This window comes from Carya illinoinensis, chromosome 2 (genome assembly GCF_018687715.1).
Source record: "Carya illinoinensis cultivar Pawnee chromosome 2, C.illinoinensisPawnee_v1, whole genome shotgun sequence".
In the NCBI taxonomy this organism is placed as follows: Eukaryota; Viridiplantae; Streptophyta; class Magnoliopsida; order Fagales; family Juglandaceae; genus Carya; species Carya illinoinensis.
This window is the reverse complement of record NC_056753.1, coordinates 27072956-27090696: the sequence shown is the minus strand read 5'-3', so window position 1 is coordinate 27090696 and position 17741 is coordinate 27072956. Positions and strand designations below refer to the sequence as shown.

General features: G+C 35.3%; 2 protein-coding genes across 2 annotated transcripts; one reads left to right on the top strand and one right to left on the bottom strand.

The window, feature by feature from the left end:
• Positions 1-398: 398 nt before the first annotated feature.
• On the bottom strand, positions 399-1840 carry LOC122300610 (probable glutathione S-transferase). Its single transcript, XM_043111390.1, has 2 exons — positions 1457-1840; positions 399-863 (listed from the first exon to the last, which is right to left on the bottom strand). The coding sequence occupies exons 1-2, from the start codon at positions 1766-1768 to the stop codon at positions 486-488; spliced, it is 690 nt and encodes a 229-aa protein (XP_042967324.1). The 5' UTR covers positions 1769-1840; the 3' UTR covers positions 399-485.
• A 10896-nt stretch (positions 1841-12736) lies between these two features.
• Positions 12737-17326, top strand: LOC122300609 (peroxisomal membrane protein 13-like). The gene is made up of 5 exons (XM_043111389.1): positions 12737-12896; positions 14835-15068; positions 15170-15471; positions 16203-16295; positions 16837-17326. The coding sequence occupies exons 1-5, from the start codon at positions 12872-12874 to the stop codon at positions 17059-17061; spliced, it is 879 nt and encodes a 292-aa protein (XP_042967323.1). The 5' UTR covers positions 12737-12871; the 3' UTR covers positions 17062-17326.
• The last annotated feature ends 415 nt before the right edge of the window (positions 17327-17741 follow it).

Sequence of the window (17741 nt, the reverse complement as noted above, 5' to 3'; positions counted from 1 at the left end):
GACATGGGGATAAAGAAAGAAAGAGAGAAAATCCGGTCACTATTTGGAATTAGGGTATTAATTTATGAGAAATATTTTAGTCATAAAATATAAATTATAAAAATAAACTCATAAATTAAAGTGGCTCAATATTGTATGTTAGATTGTAAAATTACTTTTATTATAAAATAGATCAATTGTATCATATGAATTTACGTCAGTTTACAAGTTTAATTCTATGAGATATTTATGTACGTGCATGACTATAGCAGTTTATCTCCTGATCTTGTTGACATGCATATATATGGTGTTTTTGGCAAGAAAATCCCTCAATTCTCTAACACAAACATGATCTCGTAATTATGAAGTCACTAAATTAATCAAGTACCAATTAACCACAAACAAAATGGGGCAAAAAGTTGGTGCCACAGAATCCTTTATCATTCTTTCATTGTCTGTGTTATTCCCAATGAAGCAAGCTGCAGCTAGCTAGCTATGGAACATTACTACTTGGAGGTAGGGTTCTGGGCAGTCATTTTCTCCCTAACTGATTTTATATAGACCAACAATTTGGTGTAGTCAGGAAGGTTGTCTTTGATTACAGAAACTTGTTTGAAATTCTCAGCCCATGCATGCAAGCGAGGTAAGGTGCTGGGTTCTAGCAGCTTCACCCCCCCTCTCATTTCTTCCATGCCTTCGAAAAAGTAACTAAGCCATCCATACGCGATGTCTACCATTCCTATTTTGTCTCCACCGAAAAACTTTTTGTCCCCAAGAGCTTGCTCTTCCAAGATTTTCAGAAACTCCAACACTTCTTTTCTTCCATCCTGATCTTTCTCTTCTTCTTGATTTGGAGCTTGGAAAAATATTGAAAATATAGGAATCTATATGCATGGTCGATCAGAGAAGTAAGTCATTAGCACGATGATCACACCATTCAATACAATTCTATTATCTTTATATTGTCTCACTCCCTCTCTTAAATTCAACTGTTTTAACTTTTTTATAAGTATAAAGAATGTCATAGTAAGCCTACGCGCGTCCTGAACTTACAAGTAGCAAGATTTATGTTCAATAAAGTCTTATAATAGGAACCCAGACAATAACAGGGTAGAAATTGATCACCATTGACTAGGGTGAGAAATTAAAGGCATGCAGCAAACCCCACACGGGACATGGGAGAAAGACCACAATTTCAATAGACAATTCTTGACACTTTTAATAACATAATTAAAATAGGGTAAAAAATAACCAACCAAATTCAAATACTAAAACAACTTAAAACTAGCCAATTAATTTAAAATATCATTACAACTACCAAAACAAATCCAGGATATATCTTACTCAAAGTATACATACAAGCAAATCAAACTTGATGGCCGGATGGAATTCATGAACGAGCAAGTACTAAATATATATAAACAGTAATACGAAAGAGATGATAGAGTTCATGTGCAAGTCAAAACTACTTACGTACCTTATCTTCCCCGAATGTAATCCAGAACCTAGCTAAAGCCCTTTCGTGGGCATCCTTCGGCAGCAAAGGGTAAGTATGAGGCCAAGTGTCTTCGATGTATTGAAGGATGACGAAGGACTCGGCTATAGGTCTGCCGCCATGAACAAGTACAGGAGTCTTCTTGTGAACAGGGTTGTACTGCAGTAGCATATGGCTCTTGTTGCCGATGTCTTCTTCTATGTACTCATACTTCACACCCTTCAGCTTCAGAGCCCATATCACTCTGTGGCTATAGGGGCTAGGCCAAAACCCCAAAAGCTTCACTTCTTCCATAATTCCATTGCGCTCTGATGATCGATCTGTAATCAAAGATCTAGCACCAAAGTATAGGATTAGTCAACTCATTGCAATATCCGTCTTGTTAGAAGAAAATACCAAACTCTCCTTTGCTAGCTGGACTCGTGGTGCAGGCAAGGCACTCGGAGGCACACGCGCGTGGGTCTTGGACCTTCTACTTTCTAGAACCAAACCCTCGGGCCCAGTTGCCATCTAGATATATAAATTGACCTTGAAATTTCAACCGTTAATTTAAGTTTTTTAATAATAATTAATAAACACTTAATGCCACTTCATGTATTAATCTCTTTGTAAGAGTTTAATCGAAAACATAAAGAATTTAAAGTGTTGCTGTCATAATATGAGTTACTACTCCTTATCACTTATACTACTCTAAACATCTTACTATATTTTCTAACTAAAATAAAAAATGACTACTGAAATTGCATTGTACATCTAGAATAGCCCTAAAGAGACATGAACCCGAATTGATACTTGGCATGTCTCCCCTCTTTCAGGTCCATCACAAGGGAAATGAAAATCAAGATTTTCTTTATCTGATATCAAACGCTAGATACAAGCAAATAGAACTTCTTTCAAGATTATCAATACTATTACATGAATTGTAAATGCATGAATGTGATGTATCAAAAAATTCACACCCAACTTCTCATAGACAAACTTGAGATTTGTGATCCTATATAAGATTGGTTGATGATCATAGGATCTTTTTTGTTATAAAGAAGTCACTACAAAGAATATGGCTTTTTACATCGATTTTTTATTTATGGCAAAAGAATTGGATGCAAATGCGTTGTAATTGCTTCGAGTTCCGAATGGATGCACATTAACAGCGTGAGATTTCTAAAACCGTGTGAGATGTTTTCGCTCGACCCTCGCTCAATAGGGCGCTTGAGCGAACTCAAACAGAGTTGAATGCTCGACCCTCACTCGACAGGGTGCTCGAGCGAACTTAGACAGAGTTGAACGCTCGACCCTCGCTCGACACTGCGCTTGAGCGAACTCAGGCAGATTAGAACGCTCGACGTTCGCTCGACACTGAACTCGAGCGAACTCAGGCAAAATGTGCCGCTCGACCCTCGTTCGACATTTCGCTCGAGCTAATGTTCCAGATCACTTAAAATTTAGGGTACGCGTACATCACTAACATCTCACTTCTGAACCCCTCCCTCTTGTCCTATGCCCTAACCCCTCCCCCTTCGAAGCTCTCTGCCCTTGAGGCCCCCTCTGTCTCAGTCCCGCACCCTTCCCCCTCCATCTCAGGAACCACCCACATGGTCACTTCCTCTCCCTGTCTTTGATGGTATTTCATGTTCTTCAAGAAAACAGAACCTAACCCCCCCTTTCTCTCTCTTTCTCTCAGATGGTACTCGACAACAATTATGTAAATCGATCTCCACCAAATCGTTCAGAAAACTGAGGTATGTTCCTTTATCATAGTTTGTGATGAGTGGTTTTTTTCGAATCTGACTTAGGCTGAAGTGTGGTTTCTGGGTTTCTTTCTTTCTACCGTTTTTCTGAATAACCAAACAGGGGACTTCTGTTTCAATGATTTTAAACATAGTTTGGGTTAGTTGATGCACAATGGCGTTGGTGTTAATTACTATATGGTCACTAAAAATAGATCCGATTGTTTCGCTAGAACCTATTTCCATTTCTCTGTTTGCTCCCCAAGAAAGTAAAAGATAATTAAAGTTCAAGTTTTTATGGGGTCTGATGTTGCAGTCTCGACTCAACCTAACCCAATACAATGGCTGAGTTTTAAGTAAACTGCTTTTTCATTTTTTTTTTGCCGTTTCCATCACTATCTCTAGTTCTCAACTATCAAACATGGACAAGGGACATTTTACTTGTGCCATTAAGGAAATCAAAATTGCAGACTTTGTATGTTCGGCTGACCCTGAAAGTTATTCCCTTAAATATGTTTCGTCTTCAGAGGAGCAAGGCATCTCAGCTTTTGTTGGTCATTTTGCAAATTGCTTGTGGTGAAGCCGTAGGATAGAATGATGTTCTATTGAAAAGCACGACCAAACACTTGAGAAAACTTGTAGTTTTTTATTTCATTCCATACCTTGAAATCGAGACCACTGCTTGTTCTATTAAAATTTCGGTATTGAATTCTATCTTTTTTAGGAAAGAAAGATGCTTTTGGTGCTAAAAAAAATATATACCTATATATGGTCGCTAAAATTTTACTGCAAAGAAATATGGCTGAAATGGGGAACATCTATTATTATGAAGTGGCATTTAATTAACTCTCTGAAAAGAATTTATAAATGGGTTCAGTGAATTAGACCACAAGGAATAGACTAGTATGAGATGTTCATTGCTCTGCCCAAAAACAGTTTCAACCATGCTTTCTTCTCCATTATTATAATTGACCTGCTTTATCTCAGTTTGGATAGTTAGTTTGTATTTTTTTGAATATGCACACCATCATGCAAGAACATCTCTTTAATTGGGTGTTCTTTTTTCATATATATCAGTAAATATGTAATTCCTGCTTTGTGTTTCTCATTTATTGCAAACGGGCATTTCTAGATGAATGCATTCATAGGTGCGTCATTTGAAATCCATGCACCCTAATATCTTTCATAATACTGAAGGTTCTAACTTATAATAACAAGTTACATGCTCCAACATCGCATTTCTCTTTTTTGTGGACCATTTGTATTTCTCTTTCTCTTTTTAATCACATTCTCACATTTAGTAGTGCAGTTCCTTTAATGAAAGTCTGATGCTTTTATAGTCAGAATGTCACTAAGTTGACCTTTGCTATCCTATATCATGCTAGGACATTTATGTTTCAAAGGTGGCCATGCTGCTGGCTTTATCTATGTCTTTAATTTGTTCTCAATGCCAAATATTATGGAAGTACTGAGAATATTATGTCAGGACCATAATATAAAAGTTGATCAAATTCTACAAGTATACGGTGATCTGAATATATATGGTTCGACTCGAGGTTGGATGTTAAAGATGGGAGTTCATAAATAGGTAATGTAATTTCAGATCATTTTTGCTTCTTGACATAACTGTGCAGTTATTGGTGGCTGTTTACAGACACAATAATGAATTAACCCTATGATTATGCTGGTAGGTCATATTGAAAAGCATGGTAATTATATATTTGTTAGTATTGAACAATGTCAGTAAATGTGTTGTTGTGATTTGTGATTACAAGGAGTGGTGCATTCACTTTTATTGAGTTAGAAATATGTGTATGGTCCAGTCATTCTGGTTTAGTTAGTTGCTTTATTGTGTGGCTGCTATTAGGTGAATTAAACATGGGTTGGGTATACAAAGAAAGCTATATCGAATCCCCTTCACACGTAGTTGCAATTAAAATCAGTCAATAATAAATATATAGCCTAGGGCTTTATACCTTTGATGATTATATTCTATCTATGGTTGATGATTAATTTTAACTCCACAAAATGGATACTGTTGAACCCAAGGTTTCAAGTTTCATGCGATTATAAATCTACACATGGATTTTGATGATAACAAATGAATTCAAAAAATAAAGGAGTTTCAAACTCAAGTTGTCCACACAATAGAGTCAAGCACATCAAAGAACCAAGCATGAGCAAGAAGGAAACAAGTTCACATTAAAGTCATAGAGTAATATTGTAAATCTCTTAAAATTTGAAATTAAGATTAATGCTCAAAATTAATATTTTATCATAAAGCATTAAAATACATTTTCCACATGTGCATGAATATTTTTGAAAATTAAATTTGAAAATTTTGAAAGATGATTGATTGTCATCTTTTACATGTGCATGTCTTGATTAAAGGGTTGAACTTTGAAAATATTAAAGTCATCTTTTACATGTGCATGCCTTGATTAAAGGGTTGAATTTTGAAAATATTAAAGATGATTGATTGTCATCTTTTACATGTGCATGCCTTGATTAAAGGGATACTTTGAAATTATTTCAAGTATTCAAAGTGATAGGGGAAAAGAGTTTGTTAATAAATATATTGAAACATTTTGTGATGAAAATGGTTTTGTGCATAATTTTTCTGCTCCTCGAACTCCTCAACAAAATGGGGTAGTAGAGAGGAAAAATAGATCTCTTCAAGAGATGGCAAGAACAATGCTTAATGAGAACAACTTGCCTAGTTATTTTTGGGCCGAAGCAGTAAGTACTGCATATTATGTTATAAATAGAGTTATGCTAAGGTCGAAATTAGATAAAACCCCCTATGAGCTTTGGAATGAGAAAAAGCCCAACATTTGTTACTTTCATGTATTTGGATGCAAATGTTTTATTTTGAATGATAGAGATAATTTAGGCAAGTTTGATGCAAAATCTGATGAATGTATCTTTCTCGGGTATTCTACTAATAGTAAAGCTTATAGAGTATTCAATAAAAAGACTTTAACTGTACAAGAATCTATGCATGTAGTATTTGATGAATCTAATTCTCCACTCTCCAAGAAATCTATTGATGAAGAAACAGGAGGTATAAATAACACGGAAAGTCTCAATCTCAACAAAGAGAAAACAATAGAGGAAGTTCAACATGGAGCTATCATGAAAGATCATCAAAATTTAATACAAGATGCAACCAAACAGTGGAAATTTGTGAAAGATCATCCAGTGGAACAAATTTTGGGAGAACCTTCATGAGGTGTAAGTACTCGATCATCTCTTAGAAATATTTGCAATCATACTACTTTTCTATCTCAGATTGAACCCAAAAATATTGATAACGCACTTCTTGATGAATCTTGGATTCTAGCTATGCAAGAAGAGTTGAATCAATTTGAAAGAAATGATGTTTGGACACTTGTTCCTAGACCCAAAAATCATACTATTATTGGAACAAAATGGGTTTTTAGAAACAAGAAAGATGAGTCCGGAGTCATAACTAGAAATAAGGCTCGACTTGTAGCCCAAGGTTTTAATCAAGAAGAAGGAATCGATTATGATGAGACATATGCACTAGTCGCAAGATTAGAAACTGTTCGAATGCTACTTGCATATGCTTGTTATAAAGATTTCAAACTTTTTCAAATGGATGTTAAAAGTACTTTCTTAAATGATTTTATAAATGAAGAGGTATATGTTGAGCAACCTCCAGGTTTTGAAAATCATATTTCCCCAAATCATATTTTCAAACTCACAAAAGCACTATATGAACTTAAACAAGCTCCTAGAAATTGGTACGAGAGATTCAGTGGTTTCTTGATTGAAAAAGGTTTTTCAAGAGGAAAAATCGACACAACTCTTTTCATTAAATATGAAAATGATGATATTCTTTTGATTCAGATTTATGTTGATAATATAATATTCGGTGCTACTAATGAAAATATGTGTCAAGTTTTTGCTAAGACTATGCAGGAAGAATTTGAGATGAGCATGATGGGAGAACTTACATTCTTTCTCGGATTGCAAATTAAGCAAGCAAAAAGTGGAACATTCATCAATCAATCAAAATATATTAAGGAATTACTGAAGAAGTTTGGGATGGAAAATGCTAAGGAAATTGGAACACCAATGAGCCCATCAACTAAACTTGATAAAGATGAATCCGATAAGCCCGTTGACTCGAAGATATATCGAGGTATGATTGGTAGCTTATTATATTTAACAGCTAGTAGACCAGATATTATGTTTAGTGTATGCTTATGTGCACGCTTTCAATCATCTCCAAAACAATCACATTTAATTGCAGTTAAGCGCATTATTAGATATCTTAGTAGTACAATTAACCTAGGGTTATGGTACCTTAAGCACACATCTTTCGATCTAATCAGCTACACAGATGCAGATTATGCTGGCTATAAAATAGATCGAAAAAGCACTAGTGGAGCATGCCATTTCTTAGGTCATGCAATAGTTTCCTGGTTTAGTAAAAAATAAAATTCTGTTGCACTATCTACTGCTGAGGCAGAATATGTTGCTGCGGGTAGTTGTTGTGCTCAACTTCTCTACATGAAGCAACAACTTGAAGATTTTAAACTCATGTATAATCACATTTCAATCAAATGTGATAATACAAGTGCTATAAATCTTTCAAAGAACCCAATATAACATTCTAGAACTAAGCATATTGAAATAAGATATCTTTTTCTTCGAGATCGTGTGCAGAAAGGCGATATAGTACTAGAGTTCACAAACACACACGATCAGTTAGCAGATATTTTCACAAAGTCTTTATCAGAAGATAGATTATGTATGATCAGAAGAGAAATAGGTATGATGCATGCTATGAATATCTCTTAAAAGATAGACCAGAGTCAATAAAAATAGAGATAGATTTTTTAAATACTTTTACATAAACTTGAGATTCTTAGTCTCATGTTTGAGACGCTCATTCTCTTCATACAATATCATGTCATTCTTATCCATGGAAACCGGCAAGCGGAATGAAAAATCTAATAAAGATTTTAACTGTTTATTCTTCTGCCGAATGATTCATTCCCTTGTGTGAGACTCTTAAACAATTCGTTGAAGTACAACAATTTGTTCTTTGAGCTTTTCAACTTTATGATTTTTGGCTTGTAGCCGCTGAGAAAAAGCAACAATAGAGGAAGAGTAGCGAGTCCCAAGACTCACCAAGTCATAAATAGCATCAGAATCTGACTTATTAGTCAGATTATTATTTTCCTGCTGCAACATGGCACCAATGGCAGCTACAGAAAGGACAGGAGGTTGAGATGCAGAATGCCTCATGGATGGATCTAGAGAAATGTTAGAAGAATGAGCCATTGAGAAAAGAATAGAAGGCTTAAAACGAAAATGTTGAAGGAATGTAGATGAGTTATAGAGATGAGAAGAAAACTTGATGCAGATTGGATGAACTTCAGGACTGATTTTATAGATATAGCATAAAGAATAAGACAAACTATTGTCTCTTCAAATCTTATTTAGTCAAAAGAAATACAAGATATGCTGGACACATATTGTCAAAAGTTTTCTTACTAAGCCAGCTAGATTAACAGTAGATTGTCCCTATTTTTCTAGTAAACGATGAACCTCTGCTGTTATCTGCCGATATTGACCTTGTATCTGAACCCTTTCTCGTTCCAGCTTCTCTATTCGTGGTTGCAGATCATGAGCATACCAATCTGTAAATTTTTTCAACTCTTGGTTTTCTTGCTTTAGCCTTTTATTCTCACTATCCTTATTAGCAAGTTTCTGTCGTAACTCAGATATTTGCATGTTAAGATGATCAATCTCACTCACTCTCGCCATTAACCTTTGAGACATGATCGTAACAGAGGCAGCATATTGACTACTGAGCATTCTTGATTCTGCAATAATCTCAGAATCAGCCTTATTAGAAAAACGGTTCTCTGCTCCTATCATGGTATTGACGGCCTCAGGAGAGAAGATTGATGATTGATGCGTCAAGGGTTCCTGATTCAAGTCTGGAACATTAGTGGAAGAGAATTGCTCAGCCATTCTATCGTTGTGGAAAAACAGAACTCAGGTCAATAAGCGATGTATTTTTTTAGCATCCGATAGATGAAAATGCTCATTTTTTTTATAGAAACTCAGAGCCTTCAATCACGTTTGTCAACAACATCAGGCGATTGTTTAAATCTCCAGCCGCACTAAATTCACAGAGTTAGGCCTTGAGACTTTGCAGCATTTGTCTGGTCACGAGCGGCTCATTTTTCAACTATCTACAGTGACTATTAAACGCATCGTTTTCTTCAGTCCATTTACTTGCTGCCGATCCTTTTTAATGATGCCAAAAGGGGGAGAAGTTTTAGACTAGAACATTAACATTGTTTAAATTGCTAAACTTGTTATATATGCTTGGAATTATATTTATACTTTTACTTGAAAAACTAACGCATATTTTCAGGGGGAGCTTAAGTATTAATACAGGTTTCAAGTTCTATCAAGTATTTGTCATCATCAAAAAGGGGAAGATTGTTGAACCCAAGGTTTCAAGTTTCATGTGATTATAAATCTACACATGGATTTTGATGATAACAAATGAATTCAAAGAATAAAGGAGTTTCAAGCTCAAGTTGTCCACACAATGGAGTCAAGCACATCAAAGAACCAAACATGAGAAAGAAGGAAACAAGTTCACATTAAAGTCATAGAGTAATGTTGTAAATCTCTTAAAATTCGAAATTAGGATTAATGTTCAAAATTAATATTTTATCATAAAGTATTAAAATACATTTTCCACATGTGCATGAATATTTTTGAAAATTAAATTTAAAAATTTTGAAAGATGATTGATTGTCATCTTTTACATGTGCATGCCTTGATTAAAGGGTTGAATTTTGAAAATATTAAAGATGATTGATTGTCATCTTTTACATGTGCATGCCTTGATTAAAGGGTTGAACTTTGAAAATATTAAAAATAATTGATTGTCATCTTTCACATGTGCATGTTTTATTTGAATATTTTCAAAAGTGATTGATACTTTTTTAGACTTATACAAAAGGTAGATGATTTTGTTTGAAAAATTTGAAAAGCAAAGTGTGCTCCTTTTGTCATATGCAAAAAGTAAAAGATTAGGTTTGAATTTTTTGAAAAGGAAAATGTGCTCCTTTTGTCATATGCCAAAAGTAAAATATTAGGTTTGATTTTTTTGAAAAAGTGAATGATGTTGTCTTTGACAATTGAAAAAGAAGAACCTTTTATTTGAATTTTTTGAAAAAGTGAATGATGTTGTTTTTGACATATGAATATTTTTAAATTTGAATATGAAGTCTCATATGCCTATAAATAGATCATTTGAGAGCTTCACATTTACAACACCAAGAGCATACAACATTCATTCAAAGCTTTCATTCTCTCTTCTCTAAGTATTGAGTCTTAATCCTTGTTCATTTTGAGAGATATAGTTTGCGCTGTATTGTTCTTATTTCACTCATTGATGAGTGTTTTCTAATAACCTACCCACTATCAGCTCTTGTATCAATAAAAGGGTGTGTATAACCCTTGTGCGTGTAGAAAGTGTTCTACACAGGGAATAGTTAAATCACCACGTGTAAGGTGATTGCAAGTGTAGAGGGTGTTCTACACGGATCCTTTGTAGCGGTGTTGTTCAAAGGTGTAATAGGTTTCTATCTCCACCTGAAGGAGGTTGAATAGTGAATTTGAGAATCCTCAAGGGGTAGCTTGAGGCAAGAACGTAGGCAGTGGGGCCGAACCTCGTTAACATACTGAGTTTGCTTCTCTCTTACCTTACTCTTTATATTTATTACTGTTTCGTATTTTATTTATATTTTATATTGTATATTTGATTTATAATTGTTATTTTTTTTAAATACAACTCAATTCACCCCCCCTCTTGTGTTAGTCATCTGGGCAACAGATACAAAATGTGTGCATGGTATTTATAAACTATTAGGAAAAATAAGTGTAAACAATGTTAGTTGATGCTAAAATGGTTGACCAGTTGGTTGAATTAAGACAGAGCGTAGTTGTGAAGATGTGGCTGCTTATATATATGTGTGTATATTGGCTGTTGCCCTAAAAGAAGCATGGCTGTAAGTTGATGGTAAAGATGGCCTGAAATGTTGCGCCTTAGTTTGGTGGAACCAAGGATGATAGAGAGATGCTGAAAGTGGAAACAATTTACATCAAGAAATTTGACTCACACCTACTTCCCCAACATTCATTTTGAAGTTAAAGAGGAACCTCCACTAATTCAGTACATGACAAATGTTTATATTATTTTGATTAACATTTGATGGAATGTAATATGATGTTATTTATGTAATTTGCATGATTGGATGATTGCAGCAGTTTAATATATTGAAATTTGGTTATTTATGTACATGTAGTTATTATCTAAACTGGTACTTGTAATGGCAAATGGGCAACTAGCTAAGTATATAGATGGTTGCTGCCCATGACATGTAACATGTTAATATATATATATATATATATATACATCCTCAGTAATTATCATGTGGAGTATGTCTTGGCTGGATGAAAGAGCAGAACATGTAGAGCATGTCTTAACAATTTGTAGATATTTGGTGATCGGAATCTTGTTCATTATCTTGATGATTTTTATTAATGAGGATGGTGTCTATTCCACTTATTGGTTGCAAAAATGGTGTCTAATATTGATGAGGATGTGAGCTTCACTAATAAATGGCAGCACCGATTGCATCCAAATCAAGTTATTTTTGCATCGAGTTATTGTGGATACAAATGTCCATTCGCATCCAAACCTTTTTTTTTTTTTTTGCATCGAGTTATTATGGATGCGAATGGACAAACATGATAAACTGTTTGCAACAATTGCATCCAAATAAATTTATTTTGCATCGAGTTATTATGGATGCAAATATCCATTCGCATCCAAACAAATTAGTGGTTGGGATGACTAATTCCAACCAATTTTAGATTTTTTGCAGCAGATAAAAATCGATACAAAAGGTAAGGAATTAGCAACAATTTCATAAAATGGATGTTGAAACTCAAAAATAACTAAATAATTGCATCTAATTATCGACGATCAAAAATCGATGCAAAAAAATATTTGCATCGATTTTTTTCTTATTTTTGCAACCAAAACAAGCGACGCAAATGATTATATTTCTTATAGTGAGTTTTACAATAGTAAATTTATAAAATGGTATTATTTTATATAATACTTTAAATTTATTTTTCAGTATAATATATTAAATAAAACCGTATCATTTTGATGATATTATTTTAATTAAAGCATTTATAAAAATCTTAAATTCTCAAAATAGTCAATGAATGCATTGAATGGGACATGTTTAACACGTGCATTATAAATCAATCAAATTATGGGCAGGTCCCTTCTTAAAACCTTCCTTTCACGCTCCTCCTCTTTGACTCGATGTGGGAGTCAATCATTACGTGGATTGGCTAAATATTGACCGTCCACGTCACCAAATGCGGGGCCCTCGTAAGATGGACGATCCAAATGCAGCTTGATCCTCCCCCATTAAAAAAACTGAAAAATAAAAAACAGAATAAATAATAGTACTGGCAAAAGTCCGTTGGCTGTTTTTGGTGAATAGAGAAGCGGAGACAGACAGAGAGAGAGAGAGATTGCAAAATCCTCCGCACGTTATCTCTATATGCCGTTTCTCTGCAATTCCCAATGGATTCCAATGGCCCAGCGTCCGGTTCGTATTGCTCTCTATTCTCGGGACTCTACTTCTTATCTCTTTTAGTTATTGATTTATTTTTGTGTTGACGTTTTTTTGGTTTGGCGATTTATTACTTTGGGAGATCCGATCGGTTACTCTGATCCTGGGATTTACGTTCAATTGGCTTTATTTCTTGAGTCCACGTGACCCAAATTTTCAGTTTGCGGGCAGGTGGTTGTTTTTGGTTGCCGATATCCGAAAACGAAAGAAAATTTTGGAGTTTTGAATGATCGAGTTTTCGGCTTTTTCATCTTATATTATATAGGAAATGACGTCTTTTGGTTTCCGTTTTTTTCCGTTTATAATTTTCCTGATAAAGGTGGGTATTTGACGATATTGACTTTTATTACCTTATTTGAATAAAAATGAGAAGGGACTTCTTCTGCTTGCTGTTGACCTTTGCTTTGATTAGCTTTCTTCCTGGGACAATATGTTTAGCATTCAAGTTTCAAATAATTCCGGTCGGATTAGGTGTAGAGATGAGATTTGATGCACCTCGGTTCTATTCGATATTTGATGTTTGTTCCTCTTATTAAGTGCTGTGGGTAGTTTTATTACCCCGCTCGTTTCCATGGTAAATTTTCTTTATAGAAAACCTTTTCAATGAGGAAAATAAAATTCTCTATGCAGGAAATATTTTTTATTGAATTTTGGGGTTGGCTTCTCTTTCAATTCGTGTCTTATTTCGGCAAACAATGCTAACCGACGTGGATGTTACAAGTGCCAATTTGTTTGCTAGAACTTATTATCGATTGTCCTTTCTTTGCTGTCTATTCACATTCTTTGCACCTCCCTCTCATCCTTCGTACTTGAGCGCTAGCTCAATTTGGCATCTCCTCTCCGTAGAAGAATAGATCAGCTGTGGAAAAGATCCACCTCCATATCTTCCGTACCCATAAACCTCTTATGATCTCTATTTGCTTATCAAAATAAATAAATTACTAATAAAAAGGTGACTGAAAGAACCTCTACTAATCAATGGCATTATAAATGGTACTTCCAAAACAAGGGTACCCAATTCTCTTCCCCTCCGGGAAAAAAAAATAAAAATAAAAAAAATAAAATAAAATCATAAAAGGTAGACTTAACAAGTGTACTCAAACACGATCATGATCTTTATTATTATTATTATGGTATCTCATAGCCCGGTGGAAATAAGGTACACTGCATCACGGAATGTATGACCTTGAGAAGTCAGGTGTAAAACAGTTGGATGGATTCTTGATGTGGAATCTGAGTATATAAATTCAGTAGGTTTAGTTTTACCCTTTTTTTTTTCTTTTTTTTTATTTTTTTTTTTTTTTTATTTCCTGGAACCTATGCCATTGATGAACATATTGTCCTTCATTTATTTATTTTTTCTGCGGTGAGTACTGTATTGCCTATAATATTCTTTTGACATGGCTGTCCAGAGTATGCTTTGCTACTGGGCTCAGTGCTCGTAGTCTCGTGTCATTATCAGTCATTTGAGATATGAGGGTTTTGGACTTGAAACATTATTGCACACAAGAAAAATATTTCTATCTGCAGTCCATGGTCAATCAAATGTTTTAAAACTGGAGAGCGTGACATTTATATTCTTACATTTTTAAGAATCAGTGGAGTCACATGATTGTCAAGTACTTTATTCCATAATCTGAGTACATGCTGCACTTTCCAGATAGCGTGTGGTCACATCGATTTTCATTTGGTATGTTGGAGATATCATGTCATTTAAAATATAGCAGGAATTCTTTTTAATGCCCTGATGTTGAGGTTGTTGTTGAATGATAGTAAAGTTTTTTACTATCAGAAGGTACTCAAAAATTATGTTTAGTTCATTTATTTACTTTATCAGTTGGCTCAGTCAAGATGAAGTCATCTGCCAACCTTTTAATACTTTTGGAAGTTGAAGTGTGATACAATATTTTGCAGCTAATAGCCCTCCACCAAAACCCTGGGAGCGGGCAGGTTCCTCATCCAGCCCTGCACCTTTTAAACCCCCATCAGCTGGCAGCACGAGTGATGTAGTTGAGGCTTCAGGAACTGCAAAACCTGGAGAAATAGTTCCTAGTACTGGTCAAAATGCGGCTATTAACAGGAATGCCCTTGGCAGGCCTGTTCCCACGAGGCCTTGGGAGCAGAGTTATGGGAACAGCAATTATGGAGGTAATTACTGATCTTTAATGGAAAACTTTTCCCTTTTCTCTGCCTTTCCCTTTCTTATGGTTGTTTCTGAATCTTTTGAAAAATCACCCCCTGATTTACAGGTTATGGCTCTGCAATGGGCGGCTACAACTCTAGCTATGGTTCTGGAATGTATGGTTCATATGGTAGTGCGGGGGGGATGTATGGTGGGGGGATGTATGGTAATAACATGTATAGGGGAGGTTATGGTGGGCTTTATGGATCTTCTGGCATGTATGGAGGTGGAATGTATAATAGTGGTCTTGGAGGCTCGATGGGTGGTTATGGAATGGGTATGGGTGGGCCTTATGGAGTTGAAGATCCAAATAATCCTTATGGTGCTCCTCCATCTCCTCCGGGGTTTTGGATTTCGGTTCTTCGGGTGGTAAGGCATATGATGCATTGTCTAGTTTATTTTTTCCTATATTGAATTACAAACGCATTATGCACATAGCATATAAAGGTGCTTTTTTTTTTTCCTTGTTTATGAAGTTTGACATTACTTGCCCTTGCGATTGGCCCTGTTGGTAAGTCTTTGGATGGGGCTCTGTCCACCTCCATGATTAGTAAGGATGCTGTTTACGGACACCAGGTGCCAATCAAGAAAAAAAAAAAAAAAAGTCTTTGGATGGGGCTAGAATAGATCTTGAGTTCAATTCTTACCATCTCCAGTTCTACCAAAAAAGAAAGGACAAGAAAATTGATGTTTCCAGATTACTATTGTGACTAGACATTGGTCAAATCGTGTCTGCTGCTTCAACTTACCATCCATATGTTCAATGTATCTTCATTATCCAAAAAAAAAAAACCATCCGTATGTTCACATTTTTCTAGTGCTGCTTTAACTTATCACTTAAAAAGGGCTATTAGGTTCTGACCATGTTGTTAACTGGTTGCTTCATATTGTCTCTTGCTTCTTTGTTAATTGATTTCCTTTTTCTTTCCTTGTGTGCTTTTGATGAATATGAAGAACCTTTTTGTGGGGAAAATTGTAACTAATGAGTTGTTTTGGCCCATGATAGTTTCAGTCTAGTTTTTCTCTCTTTTCTTTTTTCTTTTTTTTGTGAGAATCTTTCCACTGTGATTTACTTATTATTGCATTTTCTGATATTGCAGATGCAGGGTGTGGTAAACTTTTTTGGTAGGATATCGATTCTCATAGACCAGAATACACAGGCCTTTCACATGTTCATGACTGCAATGCTTCAGGTGCTTTCTCCATATTGTTTCCTTGCATCTGGTTATTTTCTGTATGAACACATAAAAAATGGAAAAAAGAATTGGTATGACACAGTTAGAGTTGCCATCTATATTTTTTTTCTTGATAGCATTCTTTTTGTTTTTAGGAATCTTTAAAACCATGCCATCTTCTTAATGGTAATATAACTGTGATCCATTTTCTTCAATTGAAGTTTGGGTCCAGAAGACTGGTACAGATGATAATTTATTTCAGCTACTGCAGCGTCTTGACTGATATTCCAAGTTCTGATCTATTGTTGATTGGAAAAGTCCAATGCATTTTTATAATAACTTTTTGGCTACCCTACTTCAGTTTATGTTCTGAATTATCAGATGTCTAGATACAATACCTTTTGCGCAAAAGGAAATAGAAAATTTCAAAAATGAAATGTCCTTCTGAAGTCAAAGTGATCAATGTCATCTTTTTGTTTCACTATGCATCTTGGGAACTTATAATTTAACACCTAGAGTATTATCTGTTTAGTTTTATGTAACATGGCTTTTGTTGCAGCTTTTTGATCGCTCTGGTGTATTATACGGAGAGTTAGCTAGATTTGTGTTCAGGATTCTTGGCATTAGAACGAAGCCGAAGAAGATTCACCCGCCAGGCCCCCCCAATGGTCTTCCATTTCCTGGACCTCACAATCCCCATGCAAATCAGAACTACATCGAGGAAGCAAAGGCTGTTCCAAGTGGTTCTTGGGACAATGTGTGGGGAAATGATGCGGGCAACTGATGCAATGTTAGTCTTCTGCGGGCACCAAGTGAATCCTGCTAAAAGAGTTTGAGATGAAGCGACGTCTCTCTGTTCACCTATATGAACTGGAGGAGATGATATACAGTGTTAAGAGTCCTGGAGTCATCGTATCTCCTTGGTATGTTTGGGTTTGTGGTTCATTGGATAGACAGGCTGTTTATAGTAACGAGGCAAGTGATAAGCTGTGTTATCTTTCATTGAAGATTGAAAATTGAAATATTGGCCATAAGTTGTTTCGGATGCATACGGAAATGCCCCTTAACTGTATTCCTGCAGGTCTATCTTGGATTTAAAAAACCTTCAGAGTGGTATTTTCTGAATCAATAAACTAAAAGTGACAAAAGTTTTACAGGGAAATGGTGATCGTTAATTTCTTCGCCTCCCCCTTCTTTTCTCTTATTTAATGTCCAGGACTTTTTGCCCATTTTTGGCATTAAAAAAAATTCACCTCGAGCTCATCAAAATGCCCAAGCTTCCAGTTTTGTATTTCAATTGACCAAAGTGCTTTTAAATTGTTTCTTGAACTGCCGATCGGACAATTTCATCGCATCCAATTTATGCATAAAGAAGCAACGGCTACCGAACGAGTTATTCTACAAGAAAGTTTTACACCAGGCCTTCACCTACTCAGCATGTGATTTATCATTTGAACGCTGTAG

Bases quoted from the DNA above. Each gene is read 5' to 3' on its own strand.
- LOC122300610 (XM_043111390.1), bottom strand. From the start codon at position 1,768: ATGGAAGAAGTGAAGCTTTTGGGGTTTTGGCCTAGCCCCTATAGCCAC. The intron at 864-1,456 runs GTACGTAAGTAG...CCATGCATATAG, and splicing joins TTACATTCGGGGAAGATAAG to ATTCCTATATTTTCAATATT.
- LOC122300609 (XM_043111389.1), top strand. From the start codon at position 12,872: ATGGATTCCAATGGCCCAGCGTCCG. The intron at 15,069-15,169 runs GTAATTACTGAT...CCTGATTTACAG, and splicing joins TGGGAACAGCAATTATGGAG to GTTATGGCTCTGCAATGGGC. The intron at 15,472-16,202 runs GTAAGGCATATG...CTGATATTGCAG, and splicing joins GGATTTCGGTTCTTCGGGTG to ATGCAGGGTGTGGTAAACTT.